This window comes from Garra rufa, chromosome 10 (assembly GCF_049309525.1).
Source record: "Garra rufa chromosome 10, GarRuf1.0, whole genome shotgun sequence".
Taxonomy (NCBI): Eukaryota; Metazoa; Chordata; class Actinopteri; order Cypriniformes; family Cyprinidae; genus Garra; species Garra rufa.
In genome coordinates, this window is record NC_133370.1 from 11447782 (window position 1) to 11469217 (window position 21436).

At 34.1% G+C, this 21436-nt stretch overlaps 1 protein-coding gene across 2 annotated transcripts in view; it reads right to left on the minus strand.

The window, feature by feature from the left end:
- Positions 1–21436, minus strand: part of gpc5c (glypican 5c) — a 167431-nt gene that overhangs the window by 93484 nt on the left and 52511 nt on the right. Inside the window, exons 4-6 of one of the 2 annotated variants that reach the window (XM_073849541.1) lie at positions 9008–9153; positions 6573–6632; positions 2995–3117 (exon numbers count right to left, since the gene is read on the minus strand). In XM_073849541.1, coding sequence (XP_073705642.1) covers positions 2995–3117; positions 6573–6632; positions 9008–9153 — 329 coding nt within the window. The remainder of the gene's footprint in view (positions 1–2994; positions 3118–6572; positions 6633–9007; positions 9154–21436) is intronic. The other variant, XM_073849542.1, reaches the window with a different exon arrangement.

Here is a 21436-nt window from a genome sequence, read left to right on the forward strand (position 1 = left end):
GGCAAATTCGGACTTAAAGTTATTTTTATTCAACCAGCAAGTTTTTTTTTTTACCGGAAATGACACAGGCTTCTCCCAAAAGATAATAAGACGAACTTGCAAACTGCAAACTGTCACAGTCTATGAGAAAATCCAAAGTTCCATACCATTCCATAGTCCAAGCTGTTCTAACGCATCCTAATTACCCTGATTCATTGGGAACAGCTGTTTTAATCAACTCAACAGGTGAAAAACAGAACCTCTCTGCTGTTGGTTTGTGGACAGTCATGGCTGAGACAAAGGAGCTCACTGAGGACCTGCGGCTGGACATTGTGGCTGCTCACAAGTCAGGAAAGGGCTATAAGACCATATCTAAATGTTTTGAAGATCCAGTGGCTGCAGTGCAAAGTATTATTAAAAAATACAAGACGTTCCGCACTGTGAAAAATCTCAGAGGACGTGGTCGAAAGCCAAAAGTGACAGCTGTGCTGGCCAGGAGGATAGTGAGAGAGGTAAAAAAGAATCCAAGGATCACCACCAAGGCCATCCTGATGAATCTGGGCTCTGCTGGTGGATCTCAAGGCAGACAGTCCAACAGACACTGCACACTGCTGGGTTCCACGGACGCAGACCAAGGAGGAGGACACCACTTCTCCAGATAAGGCACACAAAAGCAAATGCTTATCTGGACAAAAAAGAAGACTTCTGGTCTTCTGTTTTATGGTCAGATGAAACAAAAATTTAATTGTTTGGCCACAATGATGTAGCTTTTATTTGGCGTAAAAAAGGAGAAGCCTTTAAAGGCTAAGAACACCATCCCCACTGTCAAACATGGTGGTGGAAACCTAATGTTTTGGGGGTGTTTTTCAGCCGGTGGACCAGGGAACCTAATCACAGTAAACAGCACCATGAAAAAGGAGCAATACATCAAAATTCTCAACAACAACATCAGGCAGGCTGCAGAGAAACTTGGCCTTGGGCACCAGTGGACATTTCAGCACAACAACGACCCAAAACACACAACAAAAATGGTGAAGAAATGGTTAGCAGACAAAAACATTAAGGTTTTCCAATGGCCCAGCCAGAGTCCTTACTTAAATCCAATTGAGAATCTGTGGAGATCAGGGTGATGGCAAGGAGACCCTCCAACCTGAAAGAGTTGGAGCTCATCGCTAAAGATGAATGGGCAAAAATACCAGTGGAGACATGCAAAAAGCTGGTCAGCAATTATAGGAAGTGTTTGATTGCTGTAATAGCCAATAAAGGCTTTTCTATTGATTATTGAGAAGGGTATGAATAATTTTGAACATGCCACTTTTTGTTCAAAAGTAAATAAAAGCTGAGAAATATTTTTTCCACAATGATGCCTCTTGTACATCGTCTTATTATCTGTTGGGAGAAGCCTGTGTCATTTCCGGTCAAAAAAACTTGCTGGTTGAATAAAACTAACTTTAAGTCAGAATTTGCCAGGGGTATGAATAATTTCAGGCTTTTTTTAAATCGAGTATTCCAATTGAATCGAGGAGTTGACAGTCCTACCACAATCCATTAGGCACAAGATAAAAAATACATTGTGTTCTATAAAGCTGTGATATTTTTGACCAATGTAAATACCAGAGTGGCCTTCACAAATCACTGAGATGATACATCCAAGTACCATAATATTACCATCTAACACTATGATACCACCATTACTTTTAATAAAGGTAATAATATGGAGAAGAGCCATATATAGGCCTTGATTATTTCTCTCTGTCTGTCTTTCGCGTTGCATTGTTGATATGCAGAATTTGGTTGGTTGCTATAGAGATTGATGGGAGGCAGGGCAACCACATTTGGGTATGGGGAGACGGAACGAGCGCGAGTGAGGGAGAGAAAAAGAGTGAATTTTGTCATAATTGCATGTTCTGCTGATGGTGCTTAAGAAGTGAAGCCAGCAGGGAAATGAAATGCAGATCATCGTTTGCCGCGTGACCTCTTTGAGAATGAGAGAGTGATGGATGTGAGAGAAAGAGACTTTCGTTGGGCCACAAACACCACAAAACAGCCTTGGCACTATACAATCACCCCAAATCACTCTGAGACAAAAACTTGGAGAATTTGCCGAGAGAGTGAGCGCGAGAGAAAAAGAACGGGAAAAAACAAAGAAATCAAAACTTGGCAACTTCAACGTCTCCTGGCTGTTAACACAACAGCAATCCTCTGTGTTACCTTACATCGGTTAAGTCGTTTGTCATTGGTTGTTAGGGTGAGTTATCCTTTGAGCATGAAATTGGAGCCAGACATCCATTCTCAAAGTAAACACTTCTCTCTGAGGGGCAACAGATTTGTTATAAATCTATTAGAGTCAGTCGGTGTGGCCCGAAGGTAATTCTCGTTAATGGAGGAGCTCTGTGGGTGCGTTTGGCTTTTCCATCTCTACTTTCTTTAGTGATTATTTGCAATGATGTGTTTTTTTTTTTTTTTTCTTGAGAGCCCACATGTCAGACCCAAGCCAGATGGGAGCTGGCAAACCTCTGACTGTATAACTTCAGGTTTGCATTGGGTTTACCCTGCTGAAAGAAATACACACTTAAACTAACCTAAGCTTGGTCAAACTGAAAAGTGCCCAAAATCCTTTTGAAGTGCTTCTGAAGTGGAGTCTTCACACAGACTGTTCAGTTTAATGCTTTTCGGGGTGACGCACATGCATTTACACTTAAATTACGACTGTATACTTCGATACTAGGGACTGAGGTGGGTCAGGGCAAACATAATTTAGTCTGGCTTTTATGTGGCATTGTGTATTTACGCTGAATTTTGAGCAGTCACAGAGCAGCCTTAAATCAGCTGTGTAAAGATGCCTTAAAACCAGCCAGCAGACCAACATGACCAAGCTAAGAGAGACCAACTAAGGCCTACAAACAAACTTAGGCTGGTTTAAGTAATTAAAAAAAAAAAAAAATAACTCAATGTGTTGTGCACTCGCAAGTTTTTAGTAAAAAGTAATTGATCTGTACACACTGAATGGCTCACCTTTGGACGACGTCGTCTCCACTCCAACACGTGAGCTCATCGACGCCCATCTCTCCCTCGCATAATGTCTCCGGAAGTATGGAGAAGAAAGACTTATACCGGGAGATATACCCCGTAAACTCCCTACAACACAAATTAATAAATAAACAACACATACACAGATAACTAACACTGTAAAATATGAAGGTTTTGAAACATTTTGAAAGACAAAAACCAAGAGACTCTATTGCTGACACAGCTTTAGGAATAATTTTAAATTTTATTTAAAAATGTAGGGAAAAAAAAAATTATTACATTAAAAATTAAATATATTAATTAAATGTGTGTGCATATTTTCTCACTGGCAGATTACGACGACATTTTAGTGCCACGTTAAAAAAATGTAAAAAAAATCTAAGATTACGAGATAAATCATAATATTTTGAGAATAAAGTTGAAATTACTAGAAATAAGTCAAAATTTTTCAAGAATAAATTCAAAATATTTTGATAAATAGTAGAAATTGCAAGAATAAAGTTGAAATATAAAAATGAAGTCGAAATATTTCAAGAATAAAGTCGAAATATTTGGACAATAAAGTCAAAATTACAAGAATAACGTTGAAATATTTTTAGAATAAAGTCAAAATTACCAGAATTAATTCGTAACAATTACGAGATTAAAGTATTAATATTTTAAGAGTATATTCTAGCCTTTTGCGCATACACATAGCCCGGATTGGGAGCACCGGGAGATATTCCAAGTCTCAGCTTTCAAAATCTGTCAGTTTTATAGTGAAATACAAACAATATGTCTATTACAATAATGTGTTTTTCATGCTCTTTATTGTGGCATGATGGATCACTGCATTTGCCTCAGTTTAAGTGGCATGCGAATTAGTCATCTTACCGATTACAATAAGACATTCATTTTATTCAATTAGCCTATACTGTTTTTTTTTTGTTGTTTTTTTATTCCTTCTGATGTTCCTTTCAGTTTTATATTGTGCTATAAACCTTTATATTGTGCTATAAACCCTGCCACAGCCATATCAACCTGCAGCCCAAGAGCGGTTGCTCACTGAAGCTAAGCAGGGCTGAGCATGGTCAGTACCTGGATGGGAGACCTCCTGGGAAAACTAGGTTGCTGTTGGAAGAGGTGTTAGTGAGGCCAGCAGGGGGTGCTCACCCTGTGGTCTATGTGGGTCCTAATGCCCCAGTATAGTGATGGGGACACTATACTGTAAAAGGCACCGTCCTTTGGATGAGACGTTAAACCGAGGTCCTGACTCTCTGAGGTAAAAATCCCATGGCACTTCTCGTAAAGAGTAGGGGTGTGACCCCGGTGTCCTGGCCAAATTCCCTCCACTGGCCCTAGTCAATCATGGCCTCCTAATAATCCCCTTTCATTAATTTGGCTATATCACTCTCTCCTCTCCACCTGTAGCTGGTGTGTGGTGAGCGCACTGGCGCCGTTGTACTGTGGCTGCCGACGCATCATCCAAGTGGATGCTGCACACTGGTGGTGGTTGAGGAGAGATCCCCAATATGACTGTAAAGCGCTTTGGGTGTATGGCAATACACAATGAAAGCGCTATATAAATGCATCATTCATTCAAAATAAAGAGGAAAAATAGATTTATAATTTGTATTTTGTGATAAAACTGACAGAATCTGAAAGCTGAGCTGTGTTATATTAAAAGCAACAAAGTACAAAATGATTGTGATTACTGGGTGGCACAGAACTGACAGATTTTGAAAGATGAGACTTGGTTTTATATTAAAAGTATAGTTTATTGTTATTATTGGGTGGTTGGCGCACTACAAATAGGCCTAATGAATGCAATCGAAGATGTGAAAATACTACTACAATTTAATTTCGACTTTATTCTTGAAACATGTTGACTTTATCCTCGAAATACTTTGACTTTATTCTCATAATTTTGACTTTATTCTCGAAACATTTCAACTCTATTCTCGAAACATTTCGACTTTATTCTCAAAACATTTTGACTCTATTCTCGAAACATTTCAACTCTATTCTTGAAACATTTCGACTTTATTCTCAAAACATTTTGACTCTATTCTCGAAACATTTCGAATTTATTCTGGAAACATGACGACTTTATTCTTGAAATATTTTGTCTTTATTCTCGAAATATTTCGTCTTTATTCTCGACACGTCAACTTTATTCTCGAAATATTTTGTCTTTATTCTCGAACCATTTAGACTTTTTTCTCAAAACACATCGACATTATTCTCGAAACATTTCGACTTTATTCTCAAAACATTTTGACTCTATTCTCGAAACATTTCGAATTTATTCTGGAAACATGACGACTTTATTCTCGAAATATTTCGTCTTTATTCTCGACACGTCGACTTTATTCTCGAAATGTTTTGTCTTTATTCTCGAACCATTTCGACTTGATTCTCTAAACACGTCGACATTGTTCTCAAAACATTTCGACTTTATTCCCAAAACATGTTGACTATATTCTCAAAATACTTTGACTTTATTCTCATAATTTTGACTTTATTCTCGAAACATTTCGACTTTATTCTCGAAACATTTTGTCTTTATTCTCAAAACGTCGACTTTATTCTCGAAACATTTTAACTTTATTCTCAAAACATGTCGACTTTATTCTCGAAACATTTTAACTTTATTCTCGAAAACATGTCGACTTTATTCTCGAAACATGTCGACTTTATTCTCGAAACATTTTAACTTTATTCTCGAAAACATGTCGACTTTATTCTCGAAACATGTCGACTTTATTCTCGAAACATTTTGTCTTTATTCTCAAAACATGTCGACTTTATTCTCGAAACATTTCGACTTTATTCTCGAAACATTTCGACTTTATTCCTCGAAATATTTTGTCTTTATTCTCAAAACATGTCGACTTTATTCTCGAAACATGTCGACTTTATTCTCAAAATATTTCGACTTTATTCTCAAAATATTTCGACTTTATTCTTAAAATAATACAACTTTAATCTTTTTTTAAAGTGGCACTTAAACACCGTCATAGTCAGATGGCTCTAATGGAAAGATGGAGATGATTGTCTTGAATGACCACAATGATGACAGTATGGAGGTGGGTAGTTACGGGTCACATGTTTAGTAAGGAATGTTATTAAAACTGTTTTCACACTTCGGGTTTGTTTGCTTGATTTAAACCCAAGTGCATTTCGATTCCTCTCCTATCAGACCACATTTCTAAAAAAACATTCAGTTTTCAGTTTCTAAACAGAGTCAATATTGAATAAATTATGTGCTAACATTAGTGGTTCACATGCAAACATTAGGCCAGATTGCATTCATACCAAATGTGAATCAGATGGGAAACCACACAAACCATAGTCAGACTTGGGTACAACTTTTCAGCTTCCACAGCAACCAAACAAACCATACTCTAACGACAAAAGGGCTCGATCAGCACCAGCACTAATGTGAAAACACCCCATCTGGTAAGGTAGTAAGTGGGTAGAAAAGTGGCCTATATTACCCAAGGAAAGCCCACACACAGATTCCAATTTTAAAGAAAGATATAGAAATAAATGCAAATTTTAGTAAATGTATTCATGCTTACCGTGCAACCTTTTTCAGAGTTCTACCTCTATCGCTCTTGGAGGTTTTCAGAGGGAGTGAACTGATAACGGTCAAACCCCCCAGTACAAGACAATGGAACAGTCCAGAGGAGGATGAGGCAAGCAGTTTGGAGGGGAGGACAGAGAGATGGAAGAAACCAAAGGGCAACAAAACAGGGGGTGGGGATGATGGTGAGAGAGGGAGAGAAAAATCATGACCATGGAGAAATAAAAATCAATCATGCACATGCAAACCAGACCTGAAAGATGGGTTACATCACACTAGCAATGAAACTCAACCAGGCGGATTCAGGAAGTACTTTTCCCCCACTCAGAGTCTCCATAGACATTAGAAAAGAAGTCAAGGGTTAAAACTTAACCAGACCACGCTCTGTGATCACAACAAAAAGTATTAGACAAATTAGACAAAAAGAGATGTATTTAACATTTTGAGGGAATTAGCTCATCCCATAAAATACTACAACTGATCAAATCATTATGGGTTTTGTGCTTCAAAAAACATTACTAATGTGAACTATGAATTTTTACTTCCAGAACCCTGCTGTTGAGCTCCATTATTCATGTGGATGGAGGTTCAACATGGACACCCTAGTGGTCTGTTATAAAATTTTTCCATTATAACATTGTGTTCTGACCTCTGATCTTAATAATGGAGCGCTCTAGTTATTCTTTGAAAATAATTGTACATTTTTGATTGACAAATTTCCTGGCTTGCCCGCCTGAGCATTTCCAAGGCTCTTAGTGCGGAGAGATGATGTCATCCATACGGTGATGAGTGTTTGCTGTCCTCTGCTCCACAGACTCCTGCACGCCGGAAAAAAACCTCTAATCCATTTATCTCTCTCTCTCTGTTCCTGCAGGCAGGAGTCTCAGTGCCAGTTACAGCACCGTCCTTGCCAGACTACCACTTAGTGATGGCTATCTGCAGCATGTGTGTGAAGACCTTTAAGATATGGGTCTAAAGTCACTTAAATGTCCAACAGCATATTTTTACATCAGGGTCTTTAGAGATATTTGGCGAATGGATAATTGTGTCTGTTTGACCAAAGAATGTGTACATATTTACACACACTTTATGATGTGAGCAGAAGAGAAGAGCACAATATATCAGTGGTCATAACCATACCATGTCTTGTATTTTATGTATTATTTATTATAATGTATGTATTTATTTTTAATCCTGCTTACTATATATATATATATATATATATATATATATATATATATATATATATATATATATACACTTGAAGTCAAACATTTAAATACACTTTGTAGAAACTGCTGAATGTTAATTTTATCAAAATAAGAGGGATCATACAAAATGCATGTTATTTTTTATTTAGTACTGACGTGAATTAGATTTTCACATAAAATATGTTTGCATATAGTCCACAACAGAAAATAATAGTTGAATTTATAAAAATGACCCTGTTCAAAAGTTTACATACACTTGATTCTTAATACGGTGTTCTTATCTGAATAATCCAGAGCTGTTTTGTTTTGTTTTTTTACTCATAGTTGTTCATGAGTTCCTTGTTTGTCCTGAACAGTTAAACTGCCTAAATCTTTTAAATCCCACAAAATCCTTGGTTTTTTTTTTCAGAATTTTTGTGTATTTAAACCCTAAATGCAAATATTACAGAAGGTTCAAACGCTCACTCCAGAAGGAAACAATAAATTTAAAAATCTGAGTAAATTTAACCTATTTTGTCTTCTGGAGAACATGTAAGTATCTTCTGTAGCTTCTGAAGGGCAGTACTAAATGACAAAAATATGATATTTAGGCAAAATAAGAGAAAATGTACATATCCTCATTCTGTTCAAAAGTTTTCACCCCCAGGTCCTAATGCATAATATCCTTCTGGAGCATCAGTGAGCGTTTGAACCTTGTGTAATAGTTGCATATGAGTCCCTCAGTTGTCCTCAGTGTAAAAAGATGGATCTCAAAATCATAGTCATTGTTGGAAAGGGTTCAAATACACAAAAAATGGACACAGCTGTGGATCAATCAGGTAACAACACAGTATTAAGAATCATGTGTATATAAACTTTTGAACAGGGTCATTTTTATAAATTCTAAAAACTATTATTGCTATTATTGTTCTCTTGTGGACTATATGTAAACATATTTTTGTGAAATATCTTATTCAGGTCAGTACTAAATAAAAAATAACATGCATTTTGTATGATCCCTCTTATTTTGCCAAAATAATTAACAATTTGCAGATTCTGCAAGGTGTATGTAAACTTTTGAATTATCGGCATTGGCCACTAAATTGAAATTTAGGGTATCCCCAATTTATAATTTACAAACAGATCTTCAGGCTACAAAATAAATTCCCATGATACTCTACCTCAAGACTTTTAAACACAAAAGAGCTGTAAATAAATGAGTCTTGGGATCCAGCCTAACCTGTGAAGGTGCGCCAACATGCCAATCTTATCGGCTCCTGGAACGTCCTGTGAGCTGTTGGCAGGTGGCGATGTGACTGAACTTGGAGAAAACGTCCTGACTGTGGTTGAAGACGCATTTGAAGAATGACCACATACCTTATCCACCTAAAAGACAGAGAGACAGAGACGACAGAGGGTCATGTTATGTTCGTTCAGGTAGACAGAGAGGTTGACGTAAGCGTGTTTGTCTGTGATAAATGAAACTCTAATGGAAAAGCAGAGACAGTAACCGATCACATTAAAGCCATGAATGAATGAATTGATTAAGACCTTAGACAGACAGACAGAGACAAAGTGTGTGTGGTGTGTTTGCGCGTGTGTCTGGCTCTACTTTTGCCTACATTTTAGGGATCAAATATCCTCAAGCATAGTAAAACCTGAAATCAGTTACACTGTGGGAGGCAGCCAACGGTCTCCACAAGGAAAACAGCTTAATAAACAAACGAAATAACGTCTTAATAAATAAGGATTGTATGCAGGGTCAGGGGCCAAAAAATATCATTAGCTCAGTCTAATAACAATAAAAGTCAATGGAAAGTCCCCACTGTGAAGGAAAAACGAATGTGTGTGTATAAACCAGTTTAGCTCATTAGGGACTACTGCTGTAACACAGGATCTCAATTTGCATTTGCTCTTATATATCTACACCTCCTTCACCTCTGTCTCTTCCACGTTCTCACGCGCACACTTAATCAATGCCGTTTCATCCCACTAAAAGCTCCGGCAGACGTCACCAGTCCATTAGTCAAAGCGGACCCGACTACAGCTATCCAAATGATTACCCTCAGTTTCTGCCCTCTCCTATCAGTCACCTTTAATAATGACAATTTTATTTGGCATTAATAAATCCTTATCTCCTGCATCATTTGTCATTGCCCTGGGAGCTCGGACGTAAGGGTGGAGGAAAGGATAAAGACAGTTTTTGCTCCGTCATTCAATTTACAACCTGAATGAATAACAAGGTGCATCCATGCAGGATAACTGTAAATACATTGAAAGAATAGAAAGAAAGAACAAAGCTGTCACTGGGGCTAATATGTACACTTTAGATACTACTAAGATACTAATATGCAACATTTAGGGCTTAATAAGGTACAAAAGATATACCTTTTAGCTATTACACCTTAGTGTTCAGGGTTTACACATACTGTTTAACTCCTTTCTACTAAATAAAATGAAAAAATAATCATTTTTAGTGTCTGTTCACTACAAGTTAGTAAAATAATAGGTGTTTTATTCTAAAATCCACAAATAGCACTCTCTCAAAACACACACACAGTCTCGAATCGGATGTCTTTTTTAGACATGATACCAGGCTAAAGGAAAAAAAAATATTTAAAGCGTTTATTAAACTACAGTAAGATATCTGATATCAGTACATGTAATTTACTTTAAGAGCTTGTGCAAACATTATTAAACACTGACATGTGTTGAATATCATCTTTAATGAATAATAATAAATCAAATCTTTGTCTTTCTTTTACTTTTAGAAGCCTTTGAGCCTAAAGGGAATGAGGCATTATGGGAATCAGCCAAAAATGTGGGAGTGCTGGGAAAATATTTGTGTTTTGATTTTGTTGTATTCTGTGTAGTTTATTGATTTACCCTCTATTGTAAATATTTTTCATCCTTCTTTTTGAAAAACAGCATGGGAACCATCGTTTCCCTACAAATAAACCCAGTGGTAGATTTTGGACAGAGTATCTCAAATACACAACGTTTATCCTTGAACCGTCATGCATTTTATCCTGTTCCACGGGTAATTTCTTCAACCTAGATAGTTATACACTGCTGTTCAAAAGTTTGGGATCAGTAAGTTTGTTAAAGAAGTTTCTAAGGCTCATCAAGGCTGCATTTGTTTGATCAAAAATACAGGAAAAAACTGTAATATTGTGAAATATTATTGCAACTCAAAACAACAGTTTTCTATTTTAATATACTTTAAAATATTATTTATTTCTGCAATGCAAAGCTGAATTTTCTTCAGCAATTACTCCAGTCTTCAGTGTCACATGATCCTTCAGAAATCACTCTAATATGCTGATTTATTATCAATGTTGGAGCAATGATGCTGAAAATGTAGCACTGCATCACATAAATGAATTATATTTTAAAATATATTGAGATAAAGTGTAATAATATTTCACAATATTAAAATTTGATAAAATAAAAGCAGTCTTGGTGAGCATAAGAGACTTCTTAAAAAAATCGTACTAATCCCAAACTTTTGATGTATATGTAATTCAGGTTAGAAATTAGCTAGAGTTCTGCATATTTAAAAAAAAAAAAAAACATTATATTCAAGTGTAAAGGAACTATTTTAATATTCTAACAATCTGTGATAGATTCAGCAAGATTCAGGCAGATACATGAGCTTCTGTATGAATGGATACAATTTCTCACCGGAAGATTCCCTGTGTCCAGTATCAAATTATTTTCCATTCGGAAAGTCTGGGAACCATTTCCTGTAAAGCTTGGCTAATTTTATAAGTTAATAAAAATTCAATAGATCCGCTAAGTCTTCTCTTTAAAGTATGACAGGCATTCTGATGGTAAAAACAAAATGTCTGCGGCCCAGAATGAACCTAATTGCCTTCTCCAGGCAATTTACATTTTCTCCTCCTTTAAACAGTGTGTGGAATATTTTGAGATTTGTTCATTTTATCAACACTCAAGAGTTTGTCAAAAACCAAAAAAAAAAACAAAAAAAAAAAACAAAAGTATATATGCACTGCCGCTCAAAAGTTTGGGATCAGTAAAATGTTTAATGTTTTTTAAAGAATTCTTATATGCTTATCAAGGCTGGATTTACTTGATCAAAAAAACAGAAAAAAGTAATATTGTGAAATATTATTACAGTTTAAAATAATGGCGTTCTATATTAATATATTTTTCAGAAATCATTCTAATATGCAGATTAATTACTGTTATTATCAATGTTGGAAACAGTTGTGCTGCTTTTTTTTTTTTTTTTGGAGCCTGTGATTCTTTTTGAGGGATTCTTGATGAATAAAAGGTTAAAAAGAACAGCATTTATTCAAAATATAAATCTTTTCTAGCAAGTTTTTGCTATCATGTTTTATCAATTTAACACATCCTTGGTGAATAAAAGTATTAATTTCTTTCAAAAAAAGAAAGAATAAAAATATACTAACCCAAACTTTTAGATGGTAGTTTATATTGTTACAAAAGATTTCTATTTTGAAGAAACGGTGTTTATTTCAACTTTTTATTTGTTAAAGAATCTTTAAAAAAAAATGGACAGGACAACAAAATATTAAGCAGCAATGTTTTCAACATTGATAATGAATCAGCATATTAGAATGATTTCTGAAGGATAATTCAGTAATGATGCTGAAATAATCACGGGAATAAATAACATTTTAAAATATATTCACATAGAAAACCGTTATTTTAAATTGAAATAATATTTCACAATATTATAGTTTTTTATAGTATTTTTGATCGAATAAATGCAGCCTTGATGAGCATTAGAAATGTCTTTAAAAACCATTAACAATTTTACTGATCCCAAACTTTTGAACAGCAGTGTATATACATACATACATACATATGTTTAAATTGGTAAGAGATCTTCACCTCAGCTAAACCAACAAAAATTGTTTGAAGAAAAGCATATTAGTTCACCATCATGAGGCTTAAAGTGCCCCTATTATGCCTTTTCAAATATGATATTTCATGTAGTGTGTCATGTAGCTGTAAGTGAACATAAACTATCTGCAAAGTTGTGACGCCGACAGTGCACTATAAATAAAGTTTTTGTCTAACAAAAAAAAGAGTCGGCTCACATTCGCCTAAACGAGTCGTCAGCAATTCGAATCTTTTTTCTGTAACGGCCACACGTCACGAGCTACACATTTGCGTAATGTCCGCCCACATTCAATTTCGCGAACAACTTGCCCGCCCACAAACAGTAGGCCTACCATTTTCACGTGGATTACATCATGTCAAGAAGACGCCCTGCGCTGTGAGAGTGAATTTGTTTTATATGCCCTTCCGAAAGATGAAACTACCAAGAATGAGCGGTTAACATAAATTTTTTTCAACACCTCAGCAGTCCAATTCCAATCTTGTTTTGTGTTCGCGTCATTTTACTGATGACTGCTTTTCCAATCTTGGGGAGTAACGTTACAACGCGGGATTCACCAAACGCTTGGTTTTAAAAAATGGATCAGTGCCCAGTTTATTTGGACCGGCTTGCTCCTCTGAACTTCTACCTGTAAGTATGATTAATAATTGTATTTTCTAGCGATCGTTCAAAATACGTCTTTGTGTATGTTATGGTGTGTAACAACCCCGCACATGTCTTGGTAACCGGCTAACTTGCGTTTCTGTAGTTCTGTTGTTCAGCTGTGAGTGCAATGTAGTCTAAAAATTGTGATTGATGCAGCTTGACTGTCTGTCTGCCTTATTAGTTTAAGTAATGATAATGATAAACGATGGCTTAACGCAGTGTTATGCATTGTACAATGTTGAAGTTCACAACGTAGAGGTGTGCCCGGTTCGCTTCCAAAAGCAAATTGCAAGCACTTTCCACAGTTAACATATGACACCCACTGAGAAACGTCCTGCTCCGGTCGTGCTTGCAAAACAGTTTCTTGTCGATGTGACACTTCAACAGTTTCATCGTCAGACTCCGGCTCGAATTGATAGGGTAAAATCGAGGCTATCTTTTCTATGCATTAACAGGTCTCCGCAGCTGTCATTCAGTTATGCCAATGGGCGTTTCGTTTTGCGCTGTAGCGGTAGACCAATCCAAAAGGACTGCACCATCTGACCAATCACAGCAGTGAGGGCTCACTGAAAGGAGGGGTTTAGAGAGACTGATTCTTCGAACTGCTTCACACGAGTCGTTTACGAATCATTTAGAAACAGGGTAGAAATGAATCTAATTTTGGAGAAAACTAAAGTGTTTTTTGAACTTGCATACATGTAAACCTGTTTTAAGAGACTATTACAACAATATTAACTACCTTTAAAATGGCATAATAGGGGCACTTTAAAGTGTAGCTATATTTACAACGGCAAAACGGTCAACTTGTTCCTTAGTATCCATAATGATACTAATGATGGAGATATTTTCAGAACAAGTTGTTCTGTTCCCTGGGATGAAACAATATTTAACAAGTATTCATCCAGAATAATGGCCTACAGTGTCCTATAACACCACATTACAGCAAAAGCCAGAGTCTTAAATGAAAACACAGAGCTTTAATAAGAATCGAAAGCATGTGAGAGAGAGAGGCAGAAGTGACCTCAGCGACACCCTGATCTGTGACGCTAAACACAGTGGGTCATTCCACTGGTCAACTGTTACTCAATTACCTACTGTTGAAAGCAGAGGTTTGCTCTTGTCTGGCGGGTATGCGTGCACCTGTCCGTCCTTGTAATATCTGTGAAATGCCAGCGTGTGAAACATTCCGGGTGTGATTAGACGGGGTCTGAATGGTGCTTTATCCCATGTGGATGGAGTCTCAGAGGAAGACACATGCGGGAGCTGTGAGCGCCTGGCCTTGAGGAACAGACTGACTGTGTATTTGTGGTTGGTAACGGGTGTTTGGCTGCAGTTTTACTACAGTGTGCAATGAGGAAGGCTAATTTAAGGCTTGTGATCTTTATATGTGCCAACCGCTCGATCTATATGTTTTTCATAGGACTGTCTGTTGTAAAGACAGACTTTTCTTTGAATCGTCATTTTTGTCTCTCTCTGGGGGAGTATTGAGTTACATGGTGTGGTGGTGGTGTGTGATGAAGTTTGTTGATGTAAGAGTCCGCTCCGGAGGCAGCGCAACTTTCTCAGTGCTCTCTTGGACAAAACTCAGATAGAGAGACAGAAAAAAAGACAGAAAGAAATACCAAGTAAGTAAGTAGGCAAGCAAGAAAGGTAGACAGCTTGAGATCCAGACAGAATGACAGAGACAAATGTAGACAAGATAGAACAATACAACAATAGACAGAATGATAGACAGAACAATAGAATGCTAGATAAAATTATAGAATGATACAAAGATTGATAGAAGGATAGACAGACTTATAGATTGATAGAAGGATAGACAGACTTATGGATTGATAGATGAGATAGATAGATGAGATAGATAGATAGATAGATAGATAGATAGATAGATAGATAGATAGATAGATAGATAGATAGATAGATAGATAGATAGATAGATAGATAGATAGATAGATAGATAGATAGATAGATAGACGAGATAGACAGACGAGATAGACAGACGAGATAGATAGATAGAAAGATAGATAGATAGATAGATAGATAGATAGATAGATAGATAGATAGATAGATAGATAGATAGATAGATAGATAGATAGATAGATAGATAGATAGATAGATAGATAGATAGATAGATAGATAGATAGAACAATGGAGTGATAGATAAAATGATAGAATGATAAAAAGATTGATAGAAGGATAGACAGACTTATAAATGGACAGACAGACAGACAGACAGACAGACAGACAGACAGATAGACAGATAGATAGATAGATAGATAGATAGATAGATAGATAGATAGATAGATAGATAGATAGATAGATAGATAGATAGATAGATAGATAGATAGATAGATAGATAGATAGATAGATAGATAGATAGATAGATAGATAGATAGATAGAGATAGGATGGTAGAACAATAGACAGAACGATAGACAGAACAATGGAATGATAGATAAAATGATAGAATGATAAAAAGATTGATAGAAGGATAGACAGACTTATAAATGGACAGACAGACAGACAGACAGACAGACAGACAGATAGACAGATAGACAGATAGACAGATAGACAGATAGATAGATAGATAGATAGATAGATAGATAGATAGATAGATAGATAGATAGATAGATAGAGATAGGATGGTAGAACAATAGACAGAACGATAGACAGAACAATGGAATGATAGATAAAATGATAGAATGATAAAAAGATTGATAGAAGGATAGACAGACTTATAAATGGACAGACAGACAGACAGACAGACAGACAGACAGATAGACAGATAGACAGATAGACAGATAGACAGATAGACAGATAGATAGATAGATAGATAGATAGATAGATAGATAGATAGATAGATAGATAGATAGATAGATAGAGATAGGATGGTAGAACAATAGACAGAACGATAGACAGAACAATGGAATGATAGATAAAATGCAATGCACAAAGCAAACACGCAGTATCTCTAGGATGTCTCAGAGCAAATGAATCATGCTATAAAAGGCCATTTGAACATTACAGATATGTTACAACTGTATTTAAAAAATACATCTAACTGCTCTCTCACATTTTGAAAGAGCAAACGCCAAAATGATTTTTAAACGCCAGCGCTATTTGAATAACATCGCAGTGCGTCTCAGTGGCGTTGAATTAAACAGTGTTCAGAATGAGGCTGTGGCTGTGCCAGCATGAGAGAAGCCAGATTCACTGTTTAGTTAGCGGCTTGGTTTTCATGTAGGTCTGGCTCGAGCGTGTGCCTGAACTGTGATTCTCTGGCTGCTTTGTTTGGCTTCATTGTTGCCACGCTGATACTCACACATACACAATCAGCTGATTAATGATGCGTGTGCGTGTGTGTGTGCGTGTGTGTGTGAGATCTATTGGTGAACTTTGCATCTCTGTATGCAGTTCACTCTTGTAACAGAGCAAACGGTTTCAGACCCACAATGCTACTGACTTGATTACACGTGCCGTATATCAACGGCACCATTCTGAAACTCCAAAAAATTCTCCATCCAAGTTTAAAGAACAAAGACTGCTATGAGGCATTCATAGGTTGATTTATTCCTAATTTCCAAGAAATGTTTTTGAGCAGCTCTATCTTTTCTACTTAAATAAGGAAAGACAGAACAGTTTGCAAGCTTACGTTTCAATATCAACAATAACATTAAATCAATGATGAAATCTGAAAATGGTATAATCTAGTGTAATTAATGCTTTCTATAGTTTAAAATAAAATTAAATAAAATAATTAAAAAAATTACTAAATTAAAATAAATTAAATTATAAATTATAAATTTATCAAATAAAATAAAATTACTTTTGCTTATTCAACTTAAATCACACCCCAAAGGCTATAATCTGAAATTAAATTAAATGAAATTAAATTAATAATAAATTAAGTTACATATTTATAAACGTATAAAATAAAATTATTTTTGATTATTCAACTCAAATCACACCCCAAAGGCTGTTGTATAATCTGGTGCAAGTAATGCTTTCTAAATTAAATAAAAATTCAATTAAATTCAATTCAATTCAATTAAATAATAAATGTATAAAATAGAAAATAAATTAAATGTATTTATAAATTTACAAAAAAAAAAAACTATTGTTGGTTATTCAACTCAAATAACACCCCAAAGAATGTTCTATAATCCGGTGCAATTAGTGCTTTCTAAATTAAAATAAATTAAATGTATACAATTACATTAAATATAAATAAAGTAAAATTAAATTTAATTATTTTTGCTTATTTAACTCAAATGTTCCCCTTAAAGGCTGTTTTATAATCTGGTAAAATTAATGCTTAAATTAAATTAAATTAAATTAAATTAAATTAAATTAATATATTTATAAAATTAAAATAAAATTTTATTTTGCTTATTCAACTCAAATCACACCCCAAAGGCTGTTCTATAATCTGGTGTAATTATTGCTATTAAATTAAATTAAATTAAATTAAATTAAATTAAATTAAATTAAATTATATAAATACTATTTTTAAACATTTTTAAACCAGTTTTGTGTTTTTTTATTTTAAGAAGACAGACAGATTTTGAAAGTTAAAAAAATATATTTTGTCATTATTTGTTATTGAAATAAAACAGTATTTAAATATTCCATGCTTTTTTTATATCATTAAATAAACAAACATATTACTTCATCCCCAACACCCAAACAGGTTTCTGTTGCAATAAATGCTAAAAAAAAGACCATGCATCATCTGGATTTTATTTTACATTAATATCAGTAACGAGCCCAGATGATTAACTACTAACCCACAACACCCTGAGGAAAAAGAGAGAGACAGAAATCAGCAGCGAGGTTTAAATTGCGGCACATCCAATGTTTTATGTTTTGCATCTGAAGATTGCTGGAAGTGCCAACTGGAAGTTGTAAATTTTCAAGCACCAAACGAACAAACAAGTATCTGTTGCAATGGACATTTCTAAGCTGTGCATTGCTGTATATGTTTCCTATATGCTATCAGTCTCCTCCGTCTGTCAGTTTGTGGTCTGGACACACTCTCTACCTCAGGAAGCTTCCCAGATTTAAATCATCATCTCTCTCTCATAGTTCTCTTAAAAAGCTTGTCTTTACTAACAGACGGGTGCTGAGGATCTGACCCCAGACTGGCTGACTCAGCTGCCGTTACGCTCACTTTCCTCGCCTCTTCTCGTTCCTCTCCGCTACTATCCTCTCAAACTCTCTCCTTCATATTTCACTCTCAACTGTAAATATTCTGTTTACGAGCATATTTTCAGTTTCTCGGCAGTTTGTCATAATCACTCACACATGATTTGCATTCCGGTTTCCCAGCAAACGGATGTCGCCAGGCTCTAATGTAACAGACTCCCCAAAACATCAATGTAAACAACATTTTGAAAGATGATGCACTGGGAAAGCAAATCAGACAGAGCTCTGTTTAGGAACCAAAAATGTGAATGAGCGTAAAAAAGCAAGAATGGGGAAAGTCTTCCAAGTCATCCAAAGGTCATTCTTCTGTTATAACGTCTCCATTCAGTTTCTAGGATCTCGGTCACTATTGATGTCCCTGATGTACAGTAGAGTGTTATACAGTACTGGGTCAATTTGAATCAGCCCACAATAGTGTTGGTGGGAGTTAACAAATTTAACTATATTTGAATAGAGTAGATTTCTGGAAGCAAGCTATACATTTCTTAGGGTGACAGGCAAAACATTTTTTTTTAATTAAATAAATTAAATTAAATTTAAAAAAAAAAAGAAATAAGGAAAAAAAGAAAGTAAAATATAAAATAACATGAAAAAAACCCACAAATAAAGTAAAATAAAAAAATACTAAAATTAAAGAAAAACAACTAAATTAAAGCATAAAGTAAAAATATAGAAATATATCAAATTAATTTCAAAAACTCAAAGTATAAAAACAGAGTAAAATAAAAAATTATAACAAAAAATAAAAGTAAAAATAAAATATACAAATGAAAGTAAAATAAAAAAATATAATATAATTAAATTATAAAGTATAAAGTGAAAAATAAAATAAAAAGAGAAAACACAACTAAAGCTAAATAAAAAATAAAAGAAAATAAAAAAATATTAAATCAAAGTATAAAGTAAAAAATATATAAATATATAAAAAATGAAATGAAAAATACAATTAAATACAATTAAATACAATTAAAAAAGTGAACGAAAATACAGATAAAGCAAAAAAAATCTAATATAAAATTAAATTAGAGTATAAAGTAATAAATAAATAAAAGCAATAAAATACAATTAATACAATTAAAATCTGCTTATCTTATCTGTTTATTCAAGCAGAATAGTAGCCTTAAATTAAATTATATTAAAAAATAAATAAAATGAAAAATAAAATGAAAGTAAAACGGAAAAATGTATAAAATAAAATAAAAAATAAAGTGGAAAATAAAAAAGTGAAAGAAAATACAAATAAAGCTAAATAAAAATATATAATATAATATAATTAAATTAGAGTAAAAAGTAATAAATTAATACACAAATAAATAAATAAATAAATAAAACAATAAAATAAAATAAATACAATTAAAATGTGCTTATCTTAATGTTTAATCAAGCAAAATAGTAGCTTTTTTAGTAACAAGCTATGATTTTTTTCCTCGGGTGACAGTCAAAAAAAAAAATAAAAAAAAAAATAAAATAAAAAAAAATAAAATAAAATAAAATAAAATAAAATAATAAAAAATACAAATAAAAAAATACAAATAAAATAAAAAAATACAAATAAAATAAAATAAAAGTGTTAAAAAATCTAGTAAAAAAAAGTAAATATATATAAATGAAATACTGCTTATCTTATCTGCGTATCCAAGCAAAATAGTAGCTTTTCTGGTAACAAGCTATAATCTTCTTGGGGTGTAAAAAAAATAAAAAATAAAATAAAATAAACATACTTTATGCATACTTTAAATTCAGTTATAAATGTGTTTTAATTATAATACTTTTAGTTTAACTTGACTGTCACCCTAATTAAGATCCCAACTAATTTTGTGCCAAATAAATATTCTCTAACGTGTGAAATAAATTAGTAGTGGGTGCTAATACAATTTTCTACTATATTCTTTAAGAATAAACATAAATAAAAATATGTATATACACAATATGATTCTTATTATTCAGGAATAAAATATTAAGTGTAAATAAATCATATTAAGTGTTAGCTTGTTAAATATAGATCACTTTCTCTGCTGGCTGTTCAAGTTCGTGGCATGGGTTTTATGCCACATATTAACAATTACATGAATATAAAACACCATGAAAGCCTTCTGGATGTCAGCGAAAAGCAACATAAGTCAGGATGAGCGCTGATCCGATTCCTCATTCCTCCCGAATCCCAGAACCAGCACCTTTTCCCGATCCGTTCCGCTATTACAATATTAACCTCTCCGGGCCCAAATGCAAACATTACAATGAAAGCTCAAACTCACAGATTTCTCCTCCCATATTTATAATCCAAACATTTCTAGACAGAATCTCATTTCCTTTTAATTATTCATATCAAATGGACCCTAAGTCCATGAAATCCTAATGCATCAGTGCACATAATAATTTCCTGTATCCATAAATTTGTGTTCACAGGAATGATTATATAGTACCAAGGGATATATACGGCACACTAAGCAAGCGAAAAGACCAAAAAGTAAGGAATAGAGAAAAAATAAAGTGGGGTGGGGGCTTTCTCCTTCACTACAGTCATTCTCTCCGTCAGATTGGAAAATAAATTGCTCCACTGAGGGTTACAAACTTGGTGAGGTAATTGATTCCTCACTTTTTACTCACTGGAAAGATGGATTGGTAAAGGGATAGCGTGATATGGCACTTTCCAGAAATAGGGTACAAAAAAGGATCTAAAACACTTTGTTTTTTAAGATAAGAACTAATTTATGAGGTCTTATTTTTTTAATTTCATTGGTAAACTTTTTCTGATGTCTAATGTAACCGTAGTAATACAAAATTTATTTAAAAATAAATAAAAATAAAGTATGAAGTATGTCTAAAACATGGCTAGCAATAAAATAAAATAAATAACAATAAATAAAATTAAATAAATGAAGTAAAACACCGCTAGCAATTAAATAAAATTAAATGAAAAGAAATTGAT